General features: G+C 43.6%; 1 protein-coding gene across 1 annotated transcript in view; it reads left to right on the top strand.

Annotated features, from left to right (window-relative positions):
- The window catches only part of COX11 (cytochrome c oxidase copper chaperone COX11), a 111,445-nt gene extending 94,672 nt beyond the window's left edge, over positions 1–16,773 (top strand). Inside the window, exon 4 of the mRNA XM_085617159.1 lies at positions 15,929–16,773. Coding sequence (XP_085473285.1) covers positions 15,929–16,123 — 195 coding nt within the window. The 3' untranslated portion in view covers positions 16,124–16,773. The remainder of the gene's footprint in view (positions 1–15,928) is intronic.
- The last annotated feature ends 391 nt before the right edge of the window (positions 16,774–17,164 follow it).

Here is a 17,164-nt window from a genome sequence, read left to right as displayed (position 1 = left end):
ACACAATGGAATCCCGCACTACTGATCAAACTGCGAGGGAGGCAGATCAGCCTAGCCCACAATGATACAGTTCAGGCCTTGGGAACGCCCACGTCTGTGTAGCGGGCAACCTTGGTGAAGTCCTATCCCTGGAAGGAATTGGAAGAGCAATAACCATATGCCTGCTAGATCGTGGGACCACGCAAATCGATGACTCTGGTGAGGAGAACGTTGCTAAAGAGTAGATCCACAGGGGTGCCTAGGTGTGGAACTGGATCATTCATAGCACAAATCGGTGCTTGGACCTGGCAATCTTGATTGGTGAATTATCATTGACTGCAATTTGGCCCATCCAAGTGCCCGCTGCACTCCCACCGCCCCCTCTGTAGGTTTCATCCTTATCAGCCATATACCTGATGGACATCGGGAAGCCAAGGGTGAGACAGTCTAGCACTCAAGCAGGCACGAATGAACCAGCGGTGTCCACACGTGGAGACTGATGGTTCCGATCACATGGCATCTCCCGTGCAATTACAACTCAACAAAACATTAGCAGCTGTAGCAGACACTAAGTCCTCACTTTAACAAGACATTAGTGCCATCTCAGTGGGACTGGGATTGCTGAGAGCAGACCACCATAAACTAGCAGATAGGGTGAAAGAAGTGGAGAGGGGGATTGAGGAAATACCACCTGCACAATTGAACTTGTCCCGACAGGTCGCAGCATTGACAGATAAGGTGTGTACATTGGAATACTGAGCTGAAGATGCAGAAGGCCAAAACAAACTAAACTGCATTCTCATAGTGGGCCTGCTGGAGGGTACAGAAGGAGGAGACATGGTGTCCTATCTCGAACACTGGATGCGGACAGAGATTGCCTCGAACCATTTGACGCCCTCTTTCGCCATAGAAGGCACACAGAGTGCTCACCCGACTGACAGCGCCAGCCGGCCTCCCCACCCAGTGGTGGCCAGGCTTCTCCACTTCAGATATAGAGATGCCCTACTGCAGAGGACCCGAACAGAAGGCTCATACACCATTGGTAGTGGGAATGTTTTGCTGTTCCCGTACTATACTGCCACAGTACAAACTAAGAGACCCTCCTTCATAGAAGTGAAAAAAGCACTTTAAGAAGAAGGCCTGCAGTATTCCTTTATGTTCCTAGCCAAGCTGAAGATTCTCCTGGATGGCAGAACCCACTTTTGTGAAGAACCTCAGGAGACCTGGGATTGATTGGAAGTCTACAGGGTGGGGACAACTCCAGTGGACCCTCGACGAGTGGCGAGGGAAAAGGAACACAGACCTAGGAATAAACCTCAGAGGGCCAGGAGCAAAAGTGCCCTGTAGAAACTAACCTAAAAGACCCAGGCTGAGCAGGAAAGAGTGGTGGCACTTCTGCAGCAGCGGAAATTGCAATGCAGACAGGAGTGGAATCAGCGATTGGTTCTCCTTTGGAGAAGCATTGAGCAGACTCTGAATCAAAGGGCTCAGTTTTGAATGGAGGAAATCTCCCTGTGGTGACCCCGCAGTCTGTAGACGAACTGACTTATTTCAAAGGTACCATGCTCAACTTAACATGCTGTCCTGTGTCCTCTATCCCGTTGCATCGGGACAGCCGGCAAGGCACAGCAGGCAATTCACAAATGCCGCTGCCACCTGAGAGATGGCTGCAACTACCCTACAGCCTCATACCCGTGAGGTGAGGTGAGCTAAACTGCCTAAACCAATGTCTTCTGAACAGTTGGATTGTAGACTTATTGCAGGTTTTGAAGACAGTCTTGACTTATTCTTGGTGAGCACACCACAGGTAAGCAGGAGCAGATGCATGAGTGTCAGACAGCTCTTGCCTACACCCTGCTACTTGACCCTTCCTAGGAGTCTAGTGGAGCCTACCTTATGACTCTCTTTGTTAGTTACTGTAAGTTTGGGCAGATGGACGTTGCTGACCTACCCTGGGGAGTTCAAAGTTGGGGTACCTGTTTGTCTCGAGGGGGACAATGCTTGCAGGTATGCTGACGACACCCAACTAGTAGCGAACCTGTCTGATTCTACTTCTATTACGGCCAAACGATTCAAGGCATGTCAATCTGACGTTGCCGCTTGGATGACTAACTGCTTAAAATTAATAGCCAATAAAATGGAGATTCTGTTAGTGGGAAAAACTCCCTCAACATGGACATCAGCTTGGTGGCCAGTGGCTCTAGTGGAACCCCCATCCCCTAAAAAAAAGGGTTAAGAACCTGGGAGTAATTTCTGACTCAAAATTAACCTTTGAACACCAAATCAGGAAAACAGCAGTAAAATGCTTTGGCACCCTAAAGGCACTGAGGAAAATTCTTGACCTTATTCCTACTAGATCTCGGAAAACCATAGACCACGCACTCATTACATCTCAATTGGGGTATGGAAATGTACTTTACTTAGGGGCATCTAAAGAGAATCCTAAATTGCTGCAACAAGTTCAAAACGCGGCAGCAAGACTGATTCTTAATATCCCCAAAAGATCCTCCGCTTCCAGCACTCTCGTCCAACTACACTGCCTCCCAGTGGCTAAAAGAATCTGCTTTAAAGCACTATGCATCAGCTGCTGCATTCTAAAGAAACAAGGTCCCAGCTACCTTCACCCGTTAGTACAAACTTAAATACCCACTCGGAACCTAAGATCCTCCGATGCGAATCTGGCTACTATACCCAATATTAGGAAGGCGAGAATGGGAGGTATATTGTTTGCTTACACAGTGACTAAATTAAGGAACTCCCTTCCCGAGTCCTCAGAGATTCACCCTCTGAAACTGATTTTAGGTAGAAGCTTAAAACTTGGCTGTTAGCAATCATGTCCAATTCTAATTAGATCCTCTGAACTAGTTCCTTTGTTCTGGTGCCTCTTGCTTTCTTAATTTGCTCTCTTTTCCAGTCCGATCTAGGTTCCAGCGCGAGGACACACCAAATGCTTTACAAATTATAATATCATATCAGTTGGGGTTGGCCTGGAAGTTACTAGGCAGTGTTAAGGATAAATAGCTACTAGGATCCTTGGACTTATCTTCATGACCTGTAATGTCCAGGGGATAGGTTCTGCAGCTAAGCAACACAACATTCATATATACCTTAGGCACAGAGGTGTGAGTATTGCCATACTGCAGGAGACCCATCCTACAGGATAGAAGTGGAGCACCTACATCGTAGATGGCATGGCCAATTATATGCCTGCCTCCCTAGTTCACCCGAAGGTGTCTTAGAAATGAAGCACACTACTGGTCAAGCCGTAGGCTAAAATATCTCATACTTTTTATAAAAATAACATCCAATAATATACAACAAATTTTTGGTAATCTCAAAAAACTTAATACATAAACTAGTTGTCATACACTAAACGGTGTATTAGATTTGTCAAACAATGTTACATCACATCATTTTGAGTTTAAATGCATTCTCAACATGACACACAGTTAACAATCATGACTTGTGTGTGGATCCCAGTGCTTTTCTGGTGATTTGACCCTTCTTCGGGGGAAGCTGTTAAATCAACAATACTCAAATTGCCATGTAATCCATACCGGTGACCTAAAAGCAATCTTTTCAGAACCGTCAAGTAAGAAAAATAGATATTTGTAAAAAGAATGGAACACTCAAGCTGTGACTTACATTCACCACGTGTTGAATTTGCTCTTGAAAATCGGATCTATGCTCGAGCACGTGTGCTCACAAACCACCACACCTGTGCCGATCTTATTTGAGCAAAAGACTATGTGGTTAACCCTCGACAACCCACTTTCAATCATTTTGGCTAAAAACTTTAAATAATAAACCTTTTGCATCTATCCAAGTGGCATGGTCTACCGATCGATTTAGTGCACAACCCTCTCTCAGTGAATCATACTACAAGTCCCAGCATGCATTTGTTAACTTAGTTTTGAACTAAGCCGTGCTTGCTGAGCCAATAATCACAGCCAGAGCTATACGTATCCATGTGCACTGAAACCGCAATTCACCTTGTTAACCATTAGCAATAAAAATGTTAAATAAAAAGTCATATCTCTCCTCGTGCAATCCTCTTTGTGAAATACTTACATAAGATTGCGAACACAATACATTGTATTATACACCTACAATCTGCTGGGTGGGGGGGAGATGAGTTTAGGAAGCGCTTTGTGGAACTATATTGCTGCCCAAAAAAAACCTTACAAGATAGGTTCTTAGACCGCGTGCCTCTCCCAACACTGCCACCTGGGTCAAAAATCTGTTGGAGGACCAGTGAAAGTCTAGGGAGTCCAGGCCCGACATACTCCCAGTAGAGTTTTATGCTGCTTTTACATGTCAATTAGCCCAAAAGCTAGAAGCGCTCCATGCTGAAGGCGGACCGTCTACCTGACTCCATGTAACTGTGATTCCGCTCCCAAGACCAAAATCTCGAGTGCGCCCACTTCCGCATTCTGCCCACTGTCCATGCGCAACATGGACTTCCAGATCCTACATAAGGTATTGAAATGTAGATTGTTCCCATTTATACTGGTTTTTGTCCAGAGAGACCAAAACAGTTTCATACTGAACCGTAGTACCTCCTTAAACCTCAGACAGTAACATGTTCTCTACCATCCAGAGGTACAGGCTTTACTGGAGGCGATGCTCATGTCGTTGGACATCGAGAAGGCCTCCGACTTGATACGATGGGACTTCCTGTTGAAGGTCATGCTCAAGATGGGTATGGTGATGTGGGAGGACAGGGTACCCTGCTCTATTCGTGACCTACAGTGCGGGTCAAAACTGTTTCTACGCTCTCCACCACAAATTACATATTTCAGGGTATAAGGCAGGGCTGCCCCCTAGCTATCTGCCCTAGTCCTAGCCATTAATCCATTGGTGGAGCTATTTTGGAGGGAGGGTAGAGGTAGTGGCATAATATTTGATGTCATGAGCATATCATCTCGCTTTATGCAGATGACCTCTTTCTGTAGCTGTCTGACGGCCTTACTAGGGCTAAAGGTGCAATCTGTCACCTAGAGTAATTTGTAAACTATCTGGCCTACGTGTCATTCAGGCCAAAACCTGTATGTTCCCCTGTACACAAGGGGGGTCGCTAGCCACTATACCTTCCCCTGGAACTTACATGGTCACCCGCAATCTTCAAATACTTGGGTATTCATAAACTGAATGATCTGCGAGATGGAAAGTTGGGAGGAGTGCTGTGCTCCCTTAAGGCATGTGTCGCTTTTTGGAGAACCCTTCGATTACCAATTATGATTCGAATATCAATTTCTAAAATGGTAAGGCTCCCTCACTTATTATAATTTTTCACAAACCTACCAGTTAAGATACCCATTGCGTGGCTCAAACTGCTAGAAGTCCTGCTACGTGAATTAATATGAGGTCACTATAGAGTGTCGCTTTGTCATGAGACGCCCAATGAACGTCAGAGGCCTTGGAGCACCTGACTTTGAACCTGACTTTGAACTTTACTATTTAGTGGCACAAATGCAATGGGTAGCCAGATGGCTTGATGAAACACAAAGGAGCAACGAGGTGCTCTAATTGGCCTGGTTGCTGCATCCCGAGGTGGCTATCCCCAGCAAAGCACCCTATTGCAGGTAGCTGTGAGCTGCTGGCGCCGGTGCGTTATCCGAAGAACTCAGCTTCATGCCCCTGCTCTGCCAATGGTGGGTCTGCCTCATGGGGCCCCTGTTGCTTATTTCACTGCAGCCCAACTCTCAGATTGGACAGAAGCCGGCTTGACGACATTGGGGGACTGCTTCCAGTTGGGCACACTCCTAATACTAGAAGAACTTACAGAGCAGCATGATTTTCCCCAGGATTAATTTCTGAACTATGAGGTACTGGTACAGACTATTATCTCTGGGACAGAAGTGCGATGAGCTTACACCTCATACAGTACTCAGCACTACACCTAGTGACATGCTTCGGTCGGTCTTTGAACAATATAGAGCAGAGATCATTCGTGACCCTAAGGGCCAGGTTGGATGGAATCTTGAGATGCGAAGTCGCAAACAGGGAATGGAATGATATATATTAGCCTACTCTAAGAAGGTCTCTTGTAACACTAAACTGAAGTACATACAATTTAACTTTGTACACCTGACCTACCTCACCCTCATAGACTACAGGTTACGTATGGTGGAGAGCCTCGGGATGTCCCAGATGTCAGCTACGTGATGCAGAACTCTGTCATATGACATGGGGATGCCCTACACTTCAGTTATATTCACTTCTGGACTGTGGTTCATCTCCAACTCCATTCTGCACTGGGACACACTCTTCCCTGCACAATGGGAACGTGCCTCCTGGGAAGATTCACCGGACCGAAACCTCGGTTAGTAAGCAATAGGTTTTAAAACCTGTCTTTCCCATTGGGCAAACATAGAAAAGCAATGGCACCTTAGTCAGGGAAACGAACATGGGTGGGAGATGTTACCACATGGGCTAAGGCCGAGCAAAGAGCCGTCCATCGAAGATGCCGGAGGGATACAGAGGTGCCCCATGGCTGAGCTGTGGACGAATGTGCTCGAGAACTGGGAGCACCTAGGAAGAGACATAGATTCAGGACAGTATTGTCTGGACAAACTAGAAGAGTGCGATAGGGAAGACAACTCGGATGAGGGGAGGTAAGAGGAACCACATGAAGGAGGGTAAGACACTAGATGTCTAAGGAGCCCCACCATACACTGTGTGATGTATAACTTGCATTGCCTGGAACACATTACAAGCCATATCACTTCCCCATACCCGGATATAGAAAGTTCCCTCCTAGAAGCCACAAGACGCACATACACTGCTAACATCTGACGAATCACACCTCCCACAACATGCCTACTACCACCTGGAGTCTGAATCCCCTGAGACACAGCAGTTGCATCCTATTTTACATTTTTTCTTCCTTAGATTTTTTTCTATTTCCTTTAAGCAGCTCCCATAGCTGTGGGTATTACATTCCTCTGGTTTCTTCCGGATTTTCTCCCTCCCTTGGCCCTGACCCAGAGTCATCCACGAATCTAGACACATAAAAGCTCTGGTTCAGCTCGCAGACCAGGTTCTGAAAAACTTAGTGACCACATAGATATGACATCACAGATGAGTGGCAATACCAGATAACGAACTGCAATGATGCTTTCAAATAATTGTGAATGTACACTAACAAACCTATGATTGAATGTATAATGTTTGTTGCCATGTTGCTGCTGTGTATCCTTGCACACTCAGCAGATTGGTAAAAATACAAAATGACTTGTCTGTAGTACTTATTGTTTGTATAAATTACCAAATGCCAATAAAATATATATATTTTGTTTTTATTAAAGTGCTGTATTTTGAATTAATTTGGCATACTAACGAACATAAACATCCACATCCTCTGTTTTCGCTTTATACTTTACAGATTTATCTTATTCATTGCAAAAGAAGCATGCTCTCTTCCTTGAATTTAATTTGGAATTGCAATGTATGGGCTATCGTATCGATCTGCTTCACCTTGTTTTCTTTTCTGACCCTGTTGCAGCTTTAGATTGTACATTGTTAAAACACCACACTGCATTTAGTCCTCAATGTCTGCTCAAAAACAGAACCTTCATGAAGCCGCTCTAGTTAGATATTCATAGGTACACATTCTAATTCTTTAACTTTATTCAGGTTATGGTCTAACACATATCTAGACCCTTAATGTTTGCGTGTAGCATTTTCTGGGAAAATAAGTCTTTCTTGAATGCTTTCCTGACAAAGAACATAGATGGACCAATTTGTTGCAACATCATTGTGCTGGATAGCTTGACCATTGACGCGCTCTCTTTGCTTGGCACTACCTATCCGCCGTGAGGGGAACGGCATAGCAGCGGGCTCTCTGCCAATCCACTCAGCCCACGATCCACGCCGCCGTGAGGGGAACGGCCATCACGCCTACACTACCCAGCATCCCTCGCATCATCGCACGCGGATGACAACACCTGGCAGCGCCGGGACCCGATAAAGGCGCCCCAGCAGCGCGGGTCGCGCGCGGGCAGCGCCCGGGCCAAGGGCGGGCCCGTCCTTGCCCGTCCTCGCCAGAAAGAGGCAGGGCTGGGCCCCCCCTCCAATGTCGCCGGTACGCAAGTGCCCTCAAGATACTGCTGATTAGCTGCTGTTGGCAAAAAGGCCGCTATTAGCTGTGTCGCCCATTTGCCTAAACACCTATCATGGGGAAAAGGATACCAGCTGCGCCCAGAAGAAATGGTAAGCAGAAACTACCTGTATCAACTCCTTCTACTCCACTGCCTAGCCTGACAGCCATAGACAAAATGTTACAGAAGACTATCGGCGTTGTCGCCACGGCTATTCAGAACACTGAAAGGCACCTATCGCTTCCACCAAGTCTGCCCCTATTTATGCACCAAGAAAACTCATTGGAGTCCCTGCTTGCTACATCTTATGCGGGGCTCCCGGGTGCAGACATTAATGAGAACTGTATAATTGTAGATACAGTTTCTCATGGACATTTGTCTATGGACACCAGGCTTTCGTCAACTCCCACCATGTTAAGGCCAAGCATGAATAGGGACTCTGACTTTTTGTCACCCCCAGTTAACGACCAGACACTCTTAGAGGGGATAGGATTATGCCCCAACTTTGATGCATTGGCCATAGATGGGGATAAAAGCACCAGTGTATCGATGCAAACCAGGGGGCAGAAAGCTAAGAGGCAAAAAGCCGAGAGCAAACGAAAACATACAGAGCCAGCACTGAATAAACACAAGGGTGGGTATAACCAATCACGGAGGACTGCTGCCCCCGTAGAGCAAAATAAGGATAAGGGGGATGGTCAACCTGGCGAGATGGATTCCCCAATTATAGAAGCCAATACAGTGTTAGAGAATGAGGGATTTTGGGAGAGATTGGAGACATTGATAACCACCCTTTTAGGGCCAATAAATCAACAAGTCCTGAATATAGAAAAGAGGTTGAGAGCATTAGATGACCATGTAATAAAATTGGGTACAGGGCGTAATCAAAAAACTACACCAAATCTGGGGGTAACCATTGTAGATAAACCCCAAACAATTGTGGCTAATACGAACAATAAAGCCCATACTAATGCCCCCTTGCCATCACCAAAACCAAGCACAAGCAAAATTTCATCAAATGCGGAATCCTCAGCCAAATGGGTACTTAAATAGAAAACAACCAAGGCTGCCATCCTTGAAGGTACGGATCAAATTGTTGCCAAAAGTAAAAAGGCACAATTTAGACAAGATAATACCGATGCCCGAAATTGTCCAACCTCCCCTTCAGCTAATCTGGATCAATCTATACCAATTAATACAAGACAGATCCCGGCTCGTATTAGTCTACCCCCAGAGTGTGGAACCTATGTATTGGTCTCAGTTAATGTGCCTAAATTAATGAAGGACCAAGAGGAAAAGTTTACAACTCTTAAAAATAGAACCCTCCACTGGCTATCTAGAAATTGCCACTTTCCGATGGAAGGTGCAGGGGAGATCATTCATACCCAAAGAGTGGGCTGGGTTGGCCCGTTGAGAAAAAAGTTTGAGGGGGACTGTATAATCATAAATTTTAGGTCCCTGCAATGGGCACAATCCACGCTTGCAAAAGCCCCACAGCCCTCACCATGGGAATATAATACCACTCTCCTTCCTCTTGGATACTTCTACAGGCACTTAATAGACTCTAATCTTAATTTCGGGATCAATTCTTTAGGATATCGATCGGACCCAAATTTTAATATTAGAAATAATAGTCGACTGTACCAACAGGATCAAAATCCTAACTTTAGGACTGGCCACCCATTTTTTCCCATTGTGCCCCAGCACACCCCAAGGGAGAGGCCCCATGTAGGGACTAACCAAAACTTTAACATGACCCAGAATGATGTGAGGTACATGTATAATATCCCAACTTACAACCGGTTCGAATACGCCTTCTCAAACCTAGAAGATCAGGATTGACTGGGGAATAGTGTAAGCAATACTGAATGTGTAGAGGTAGTTGATGCCACTGGGGAACATCCACACTCAATACAAATTAACACTACCCAGTCTATGGTAGCACAGGATGTTATCGCTCTATCCTCAGTTATATGCGAGGATACAACAACTTTGCTAACCCAACCCAAGCAGAGCGCAAGGGATAAGTCTTTAGGTTCCCCTAGTGTTTCTGATCTGTCAATCCTTAGCTGGAACGTTGCTGGCTTAGAATCAAGACTGTCTGACCCTCAATGGGTCCAGCTATTGGATGGCAAAGACATTATTATGTTTCAAGAGACTTGGGCTGTGGGGAACCTGCACTTAGAGGGCTACCATTGTTTTAGTGTGATTGCATCCAAGCCCGCTTCTGGTCGTGCAGTGGGAGGACTTTTTATTGGAATCAGGATATTGGCGGGCGGTACTATCAAGGATTTGTCAGAAGGGAACCCAAATATTCAGGTTCTTGAATATAAGCGAAAGACTAAGATTTATTTAATTAATTTTTATAATAATGATTTTTATTCTGTACCGAATAGGAACTATACGACACTTTCCAAAACTTTACTACACCTTGAAACAAATATAGGCCTAGAAGAGAAGTCAGGGATTCTAATCGGGGGAGATTTTAATGCGAAAAGCATAAAAAAGTACCGGCATGAGGATAAAAATCACTTGGCTCAAGCGGAACGAAGGGGTATTGAATTAGCTAATATGCTAAGTGAACATATTCTTAGCAATGCCATGGAAGCAAGCCAAACCCCTAGGATGGCTTGTGCCCCCACGTTTAGAGGGAGGGACTCCTGTTCAACCATTGATTTTATTTTTACATCCCCCTATCTAACAGACCGTGTAATAGATTCTAAAGTGGTAGAGACACTATTTGGAGATCATAATCCCCTTACAATTATTTTACATTTAGGCCCCAGTCCGGTATATGTTAATTTAAACGGAGCAAGAGATATTATACCATCTGGTGATGGCCTTCGTTTAAAATGGAGGGGAATTGACTGTGGAGCCATACTCGATAGTGTAAAAAATGATCACTTTGAATTAATTAATTCCCGTTTATTACATGATGGGAATTGTCATAGAATAATCACGGACTTTGGCAAACTGTGCTTGGTAATAAAAACTTCCTTGTCAGTCCCACTACCCACAAAAGGGAAAGACCCAAGGTGGTTTGACTCTGCTTGTTCTACAGCAAATAGGGAATTACGTAGGGCACTAACCACCAAGCCAAGGAACCCAGTAGAGGTACAGTCAGCTAGGAAACATTACAAACTAAAAATAGCTGAAAGGAAGGCTGCACTATTGATGGAACAGTTGGAATTGTTGGTTGGAAGTGCCAACCTGAAGAGTAGTGGCCCATTTTGGTCTGCTGTCAGGAAAATGCGCGATTTGGGCAAACATTTATCCCCAACTAGCTGTAATATAATCAGCAGCACCTGGGAGGCCCATTTTTCTAAAATATATGCTGCCCCAACCGAGGATGTAATTACCTCAGACTTGGGACAGCTGCGCAACTTGCAGATTGATCTTCATGAGGTAGAAGCAGCCATTAGAGAGAGCCTTGGCAACAAGGCCCCAGGCCCAGATGTATTCCCTATAGATGTTATAAAGCATAGTCCGGACTTATGGGCACCAATCCTTCTTAATGTTTTTAATGGCCTGTCAAAAGTGCCCATTCCTAAGACGTGGACCTCCAGTATCATAGTCCCAATTTACAAAAAGGGTGACAGATCAGATCCAGCTAACTACCGTCCAATCTCGCTCTTGGATAATACTCTAAAAATACTCGGGCGAGTTATTTATAACAGGGTGGTAGAGTGGACTGAAGATTCAGATTTACTGGACCCGTGTCAGATGGGATTCAGGAGCAGGGTGGGCACGGTCGAGCAATGTTTGAATTTAAAATTGACAATTGACAAGTATAACGTTGCTCGATCGTCTCCCATTTACCTTGCTTTTATGGATCTTTCATCTGCTTTTGATTTAGTCAACAGATCTAAATTGTGGACCATGCTTCTTAACTATGGTCTGGATGAGGCCCTCGTACATTTCCTGGCTTACCTTCATACCGATCTTAAGGCACAAGTCAGGATTGGGATGGGCGGCGAAGTATCCGGAGCCATAAAGATTGGTAGGGGGGGTCAGACAGGGGTGCGTTTTAGCACCCCTGTTGTTCATCATCTATATTAATGGTATAGCAAAAGCATTAAAACAAGTGACTAAAGATGTGCCAATTATTCAGGGGCATCCTTTGCCAGTTTTACTATACGCAGACAATGCGGTCCTTATGGGCCGTACTCCTAATGCCCTCCGTTTGCTTGTGGAAACTTTTGTCCACCACATGGAGGGCCTAGATCTGCGTGTAAATTAAAAAAAATCTTTTATCATGTCATGTGGGCCTGGGAAACGGAAGCTCAATACTATACATATAGGGTCAGATAAACTAGATTCTGTAAATTCTTTTCCATACTTAGGGTTGGTTTTCGCTGCGAACGGCTCATGGAGTGGGCATTTTGCCCATGCCATGGGCAAGTTCTCGAAAGCCACCAATTCAATATTGAGCCTCTCACGCCCAAAGAAATTAGGTGCTTAGATTACAGTGCATCCCCGTTGCTACTTATGGGGCTGAGGTTTGGGGTTCGGGAAAAAGTCCCGGTATTCAGCGCGAAGAGAGTCGTTTTTGCAGGAAATTATTGGGCGCCCCAATCTCATCCTCTGAATTTATTTGCCATAAAGAGCTAAACCTCCCCTATGTCTGTGATTTTATTAGATCTAGACCAGCTCTATTCTGGTTGAGGATTTGGAGGAACAACTCCGCCACCTTAACACAAGACATAATTAAAGACTGCCTCAAATGTGATCACGGCTTATTAATCCCCTGGCTCGCTGGAGTCCAAAAAACATTGGGTGCCGTGAATAGAGGAGATCTTTTCTCCGACCCATCCTGAATTGAACCAAAAGATAAGGTAGAGGTCAAACAAGCACTATATGCACGTTTTGATACAGAGAGAATGGAAAGGGAAATATCCAAACCTACCATTGCCAGATATATGGAGAACGATCTGCGTAAGCAACCATTTCCACTTTATCTTACCCTCCCCATGTCTAATTGGGAAAGGTCCTTGTTATTCCGTCTAAGGGCAGGTTCTGTGAAATTTTTATTGGGTTTTCCGTTGGGTTACCATCACTCAACAGAATACAATCCTTGCCCGTGTGATGGTATTAGTACACAGAATGACTTGCATTTCCTATTCTTCTGTAAATGTTATTTAAAATATATTAATTGGTTTTTAACACCTTATTTTAGGAAACAAAGACCCCTTTCATTGGGGGAGTCTCGTTTAATGTTATTCTCCCTGGATACGGATGAACTAATTTTTCGCACCAGCACTTTCTTGAGACTTATAACACGTGTAGGTAAAATGGTTGAAAATCCCTGAATGACAGCTGTATTGGTTTTTAATAATTATGAAATTGTATTTTGAAATATTGTGATAATGAATTGTTCTTATGTGTGTACTTTTATGGATTTTATGAAATTCGAATAAAGATCTTTTGAATTGAATTGAATTGAATTGACCATTGATTGTCGGTGTTGCAATAAGGTATTGTTTCGACATGTTACTCATTTTCAGGCATTACAGAACATGTGTTAAAGCTGAAAACAAAAGAAAGGTACATATTAGTTTATAATACATATTAATAAACATTAATACATGCCAATAGGTATGAATATTTACCCCAAATTCATACCAGATTTGAATTGTAAAGATTTCTACATTAATTTATGGGGCCCAATTTGGATTTATATTTATGGCGTCACCATCTAGATCCAACGTGGGCATGCAAATGACATGCACATAACATGCATTGACCTGTACACATGAACTTTTTTGCCAAATTTGACGCAAATCGAAAGATTTGAAATCATTTTTTGATATTTGTTGGCAATCTTGGATTTCAATTACTCTATATGACATCATAGGCAAGATCCACTTGGGGTCATCCTCTTTTATGATTACTATTACGGAGACGAATATCTGTACCAACTTTCACCTCTATCACAAGGAGAACAGTATTTCAGTCTAACACTTGTACTATACCAATATTCCAAGGTAGTCGTCTATGAGACTCAATGCTGCTCCCTATTCAGTGTCTGCCCTCATTATGTTCAAGGCCACTGGAATTATGCGGTGGGAGAGTGCCAGATTATGCTGCAGGGTTGACTAAATTGTTAAGCAAGAAAAGGCAAAATATGCGTTTAATGCAGTACGTTTTCTGATAGTATTACTTCATTAGTTTATTTTCTAGACTTGTTAACGCTCTCTGTGCACAGATTACATTATACTAATTCGCAACAGAATGGTGACCAGTCAACCTTTGCGAATGGCCTTCCACTGCACGACAACAGGTGTTGCTGTGATTTTCCTAACTTTTGAACTGTTTGAGCTAGAAGCCATTTTTTTGTTAACGTCTGCAGATAATGCGGTAATGACTTATTATGTGGCAAATGCGGCAGATCTATAGTTGTGCGAAAAACTTCACGGCTGCACAGTTGCATAATTACAGTGGCCCTGAATATGTTCAGGTATTCCAGAGCGCAGATCTTGTTAACGGGGCCATCCAGTGTATCTTTACACAGTCCAGCATCTTTCAGTCACCAACTAAACGAACAATGCATTGTTTGATGATGTCCCTTGGGATTTTTAGATGTAGTGTGACCTCATTCACTGGATGCCCCGTTTCAGATAACACTAGTGAGGCACTGACACTTTTCTTCTCCCTGTTCTGCAACAGTTACCTATTCCTTCCTCTCTGGGCCTAAGCCCCTGAGAAACTAGAGCCCATTGCTGCCACCTAATGTGGGTAGTGGTCAGGAGAGTGCCTCACAAACCATGTGTTTGATGTTAATATTAAGAGAGTGATCGTGCTAGGGTTTCCATATTGTGCTACACCTCCACTATCACTCCCACAGTTTAGTGGTGCAGTGAGAGAAGTTGTCTCGTATTATTTCGCTGTAGGTTTCATTGCTGTCAGTACAAGATTGGTATGTGAGCTAGAGGTTGGAACAAGCCACAACCTGCTTCCACTGAAAGAACAGACATTACAATTCTAACACCTGCTCGCATAATGTGCCACTTGTATAACTTTGTTAAAGGCTATCCTGCTTTTCTTCCTATAGTTTCCCTCTCTTCTCAGCTTTTGCGGCTGACTTTTCGACAATTAATATTTCCATGTCTGCACATTCCTCTCTTTCCAACCAAGCGTATTTTTCCCTGGGTGCGTGCTCTGTGCTAATTCATTCTCATCACACTTGCTCTTCCTGTTTTTCCCACTTAGATCTTGATCTGTCACTATTCAGTCCTCCTGCCCTCTTTCCTTTCCAGAGTCTCCACCCCTCTTTTCCATTTCCTGCTCCTCTGCTTCCCTTTGTCTTGGTCCTTCTCCAGCCAGAGGCTCCTACTTAATTTCCTATGTCTACCACTAGATACTTTTTCAACTCTCTGCCCCTTCGCCATGACAGTTCTTCTCTAAGCTGCTCCACATCTATGACTTTTCTTAATTGACCGTTTGGCTCTGCCTGCTTACTTTCTATGGCTCACTATAGCTCATGAGCTGTTTGTTCCTATAACATCTGCATTTTCCCATCCGGGCAGCAGGTGCTCAGATCTGAAGCATGCTGTAGCCTATTAACAGAATTTGAAACTATTTCATCAGGCTGTTTCACAACAACCACATAGTTTCTGCGGTTGGCTACATGCCGTTTTGGCTGTCTTTCGCAGTCCACATTGTAAAAAATATTTTAACATGTACTTAATGTACACTGCTTGGGAGTACTCATTACTCATTATTCCATGCACCATAGACTTGTATATAATGATAATAAAAGAAAATGTTCCAAGATATAATCTGTTGAAAAATGTTTATTTATGTTTTCTGTTTAGGAATAAATAGTTTTTTGTATTTTTCTCTTGTAGTGCTTTTGTTTTGAAGAGCAGAGACTCAACCCTCATGAAGAGGTTGACATGCCAGTATTCTTTTTCATCGATCCGGAGTTCGCAGAAGATCCAAGAATGGCCAGGGTTGACACCATCACTCTTTCTTATACCTTTTTTGAGGCAAAAGAAGGTACTATGTTGCCACTTCCAGGATATAGTTATAACCAAAATTAGCACGGACATGTGTTCCCTGCATATTTGAACATTCTTGAACAAAATTAAGGATGCTAACTCTTTTCAGAACATAAACCGGTTGTCAAGGAGGACAACAATAAATGAAGAGGGAAAACAATGCAGCAGAAACATTTTAAAATGAAGTTGGGTTTGAAACAGTCTCTGATATTAAAAACTGTTGTTATAAGACAATTTAGTTTGTACAGACTACCTTTTAATCCTTAGGCAATAATAAATTCACAGTCTAGCTGAATGAAGCATGGAGGGAAGCGAATAACAAATACAAAGAGCTTTAAGAGGTAGGATTGTTTTTACCTACTGTTGGGTCTTAAACGGTCATGAACAGGTTCTGTGCTTATGTTCGTTAATGGACTGTGTTTTGTTTTAAATGTTGGAATTCAGTCCTGGCAGATGCTCCCTGGGCGAGGTGCTGTTGGCATCACTTCTAGTATTTGGTATATGGATCTGCAATAAATGACATGGAGTCTACCTGATTTCTTATATAACTCTTTTATCCTGTCAAAGGAGATTTGCTGTGCACGGAGTACTTCTGATGCATACTTATTGTATGATTATGTGTTAAACCTTTGATTCATCTGCATGGAAAAAACTGTGAAGGCGAAAATTAATATAAATAATGTCTCTAAGTTGCTTATGGCTCATTTTTCACTATTTCATACAATGTGGGCACCAATGAGAATTTGCCTAGCTTAAGTGAAGGTAAGTTTCAATTCTATTGAGGACACAGATGCGAGAATTATGCTTTCTTTCTTTGCTTTAATATCAACAGCTGCCTTTGAAACACCCTAAAAAGTCGACTTTTCCCATGAACACCCGGGAAACAACAAAGCTCATAAGTCTTTCCTCAGTCTCCATGACCAGGGCCAAATATCGTCCTCTGTTGCTGCTCCTTCCCCCTCTTTCTTCGCGTGAATCAAAGGTTCCATCCAACTTGCGCTTCTTGTTTTGCTCCATCAGTCCCTTTCGAAGATATATAATGTCAGTGCCCAGCACACCACCTTTGTGAACAGAGAGTACCAG

Source organism: Triturus cristatus, chromosome 7 (genome assembly GCF_964204655.1).
Source record: "Triturus cristatus chromosome 7, aTriCri1.1, whole genome shotgun sequence".
Classification (NCBI taxonomy): Eukaryota; Metazoa; Chordata; class Amphibia; order Caudata; family Salamandridae; genus Triturus; species Triturus cristatus.
This window is presented reverse-complemented; position numbering and strand designations above follow the sequence as displayed.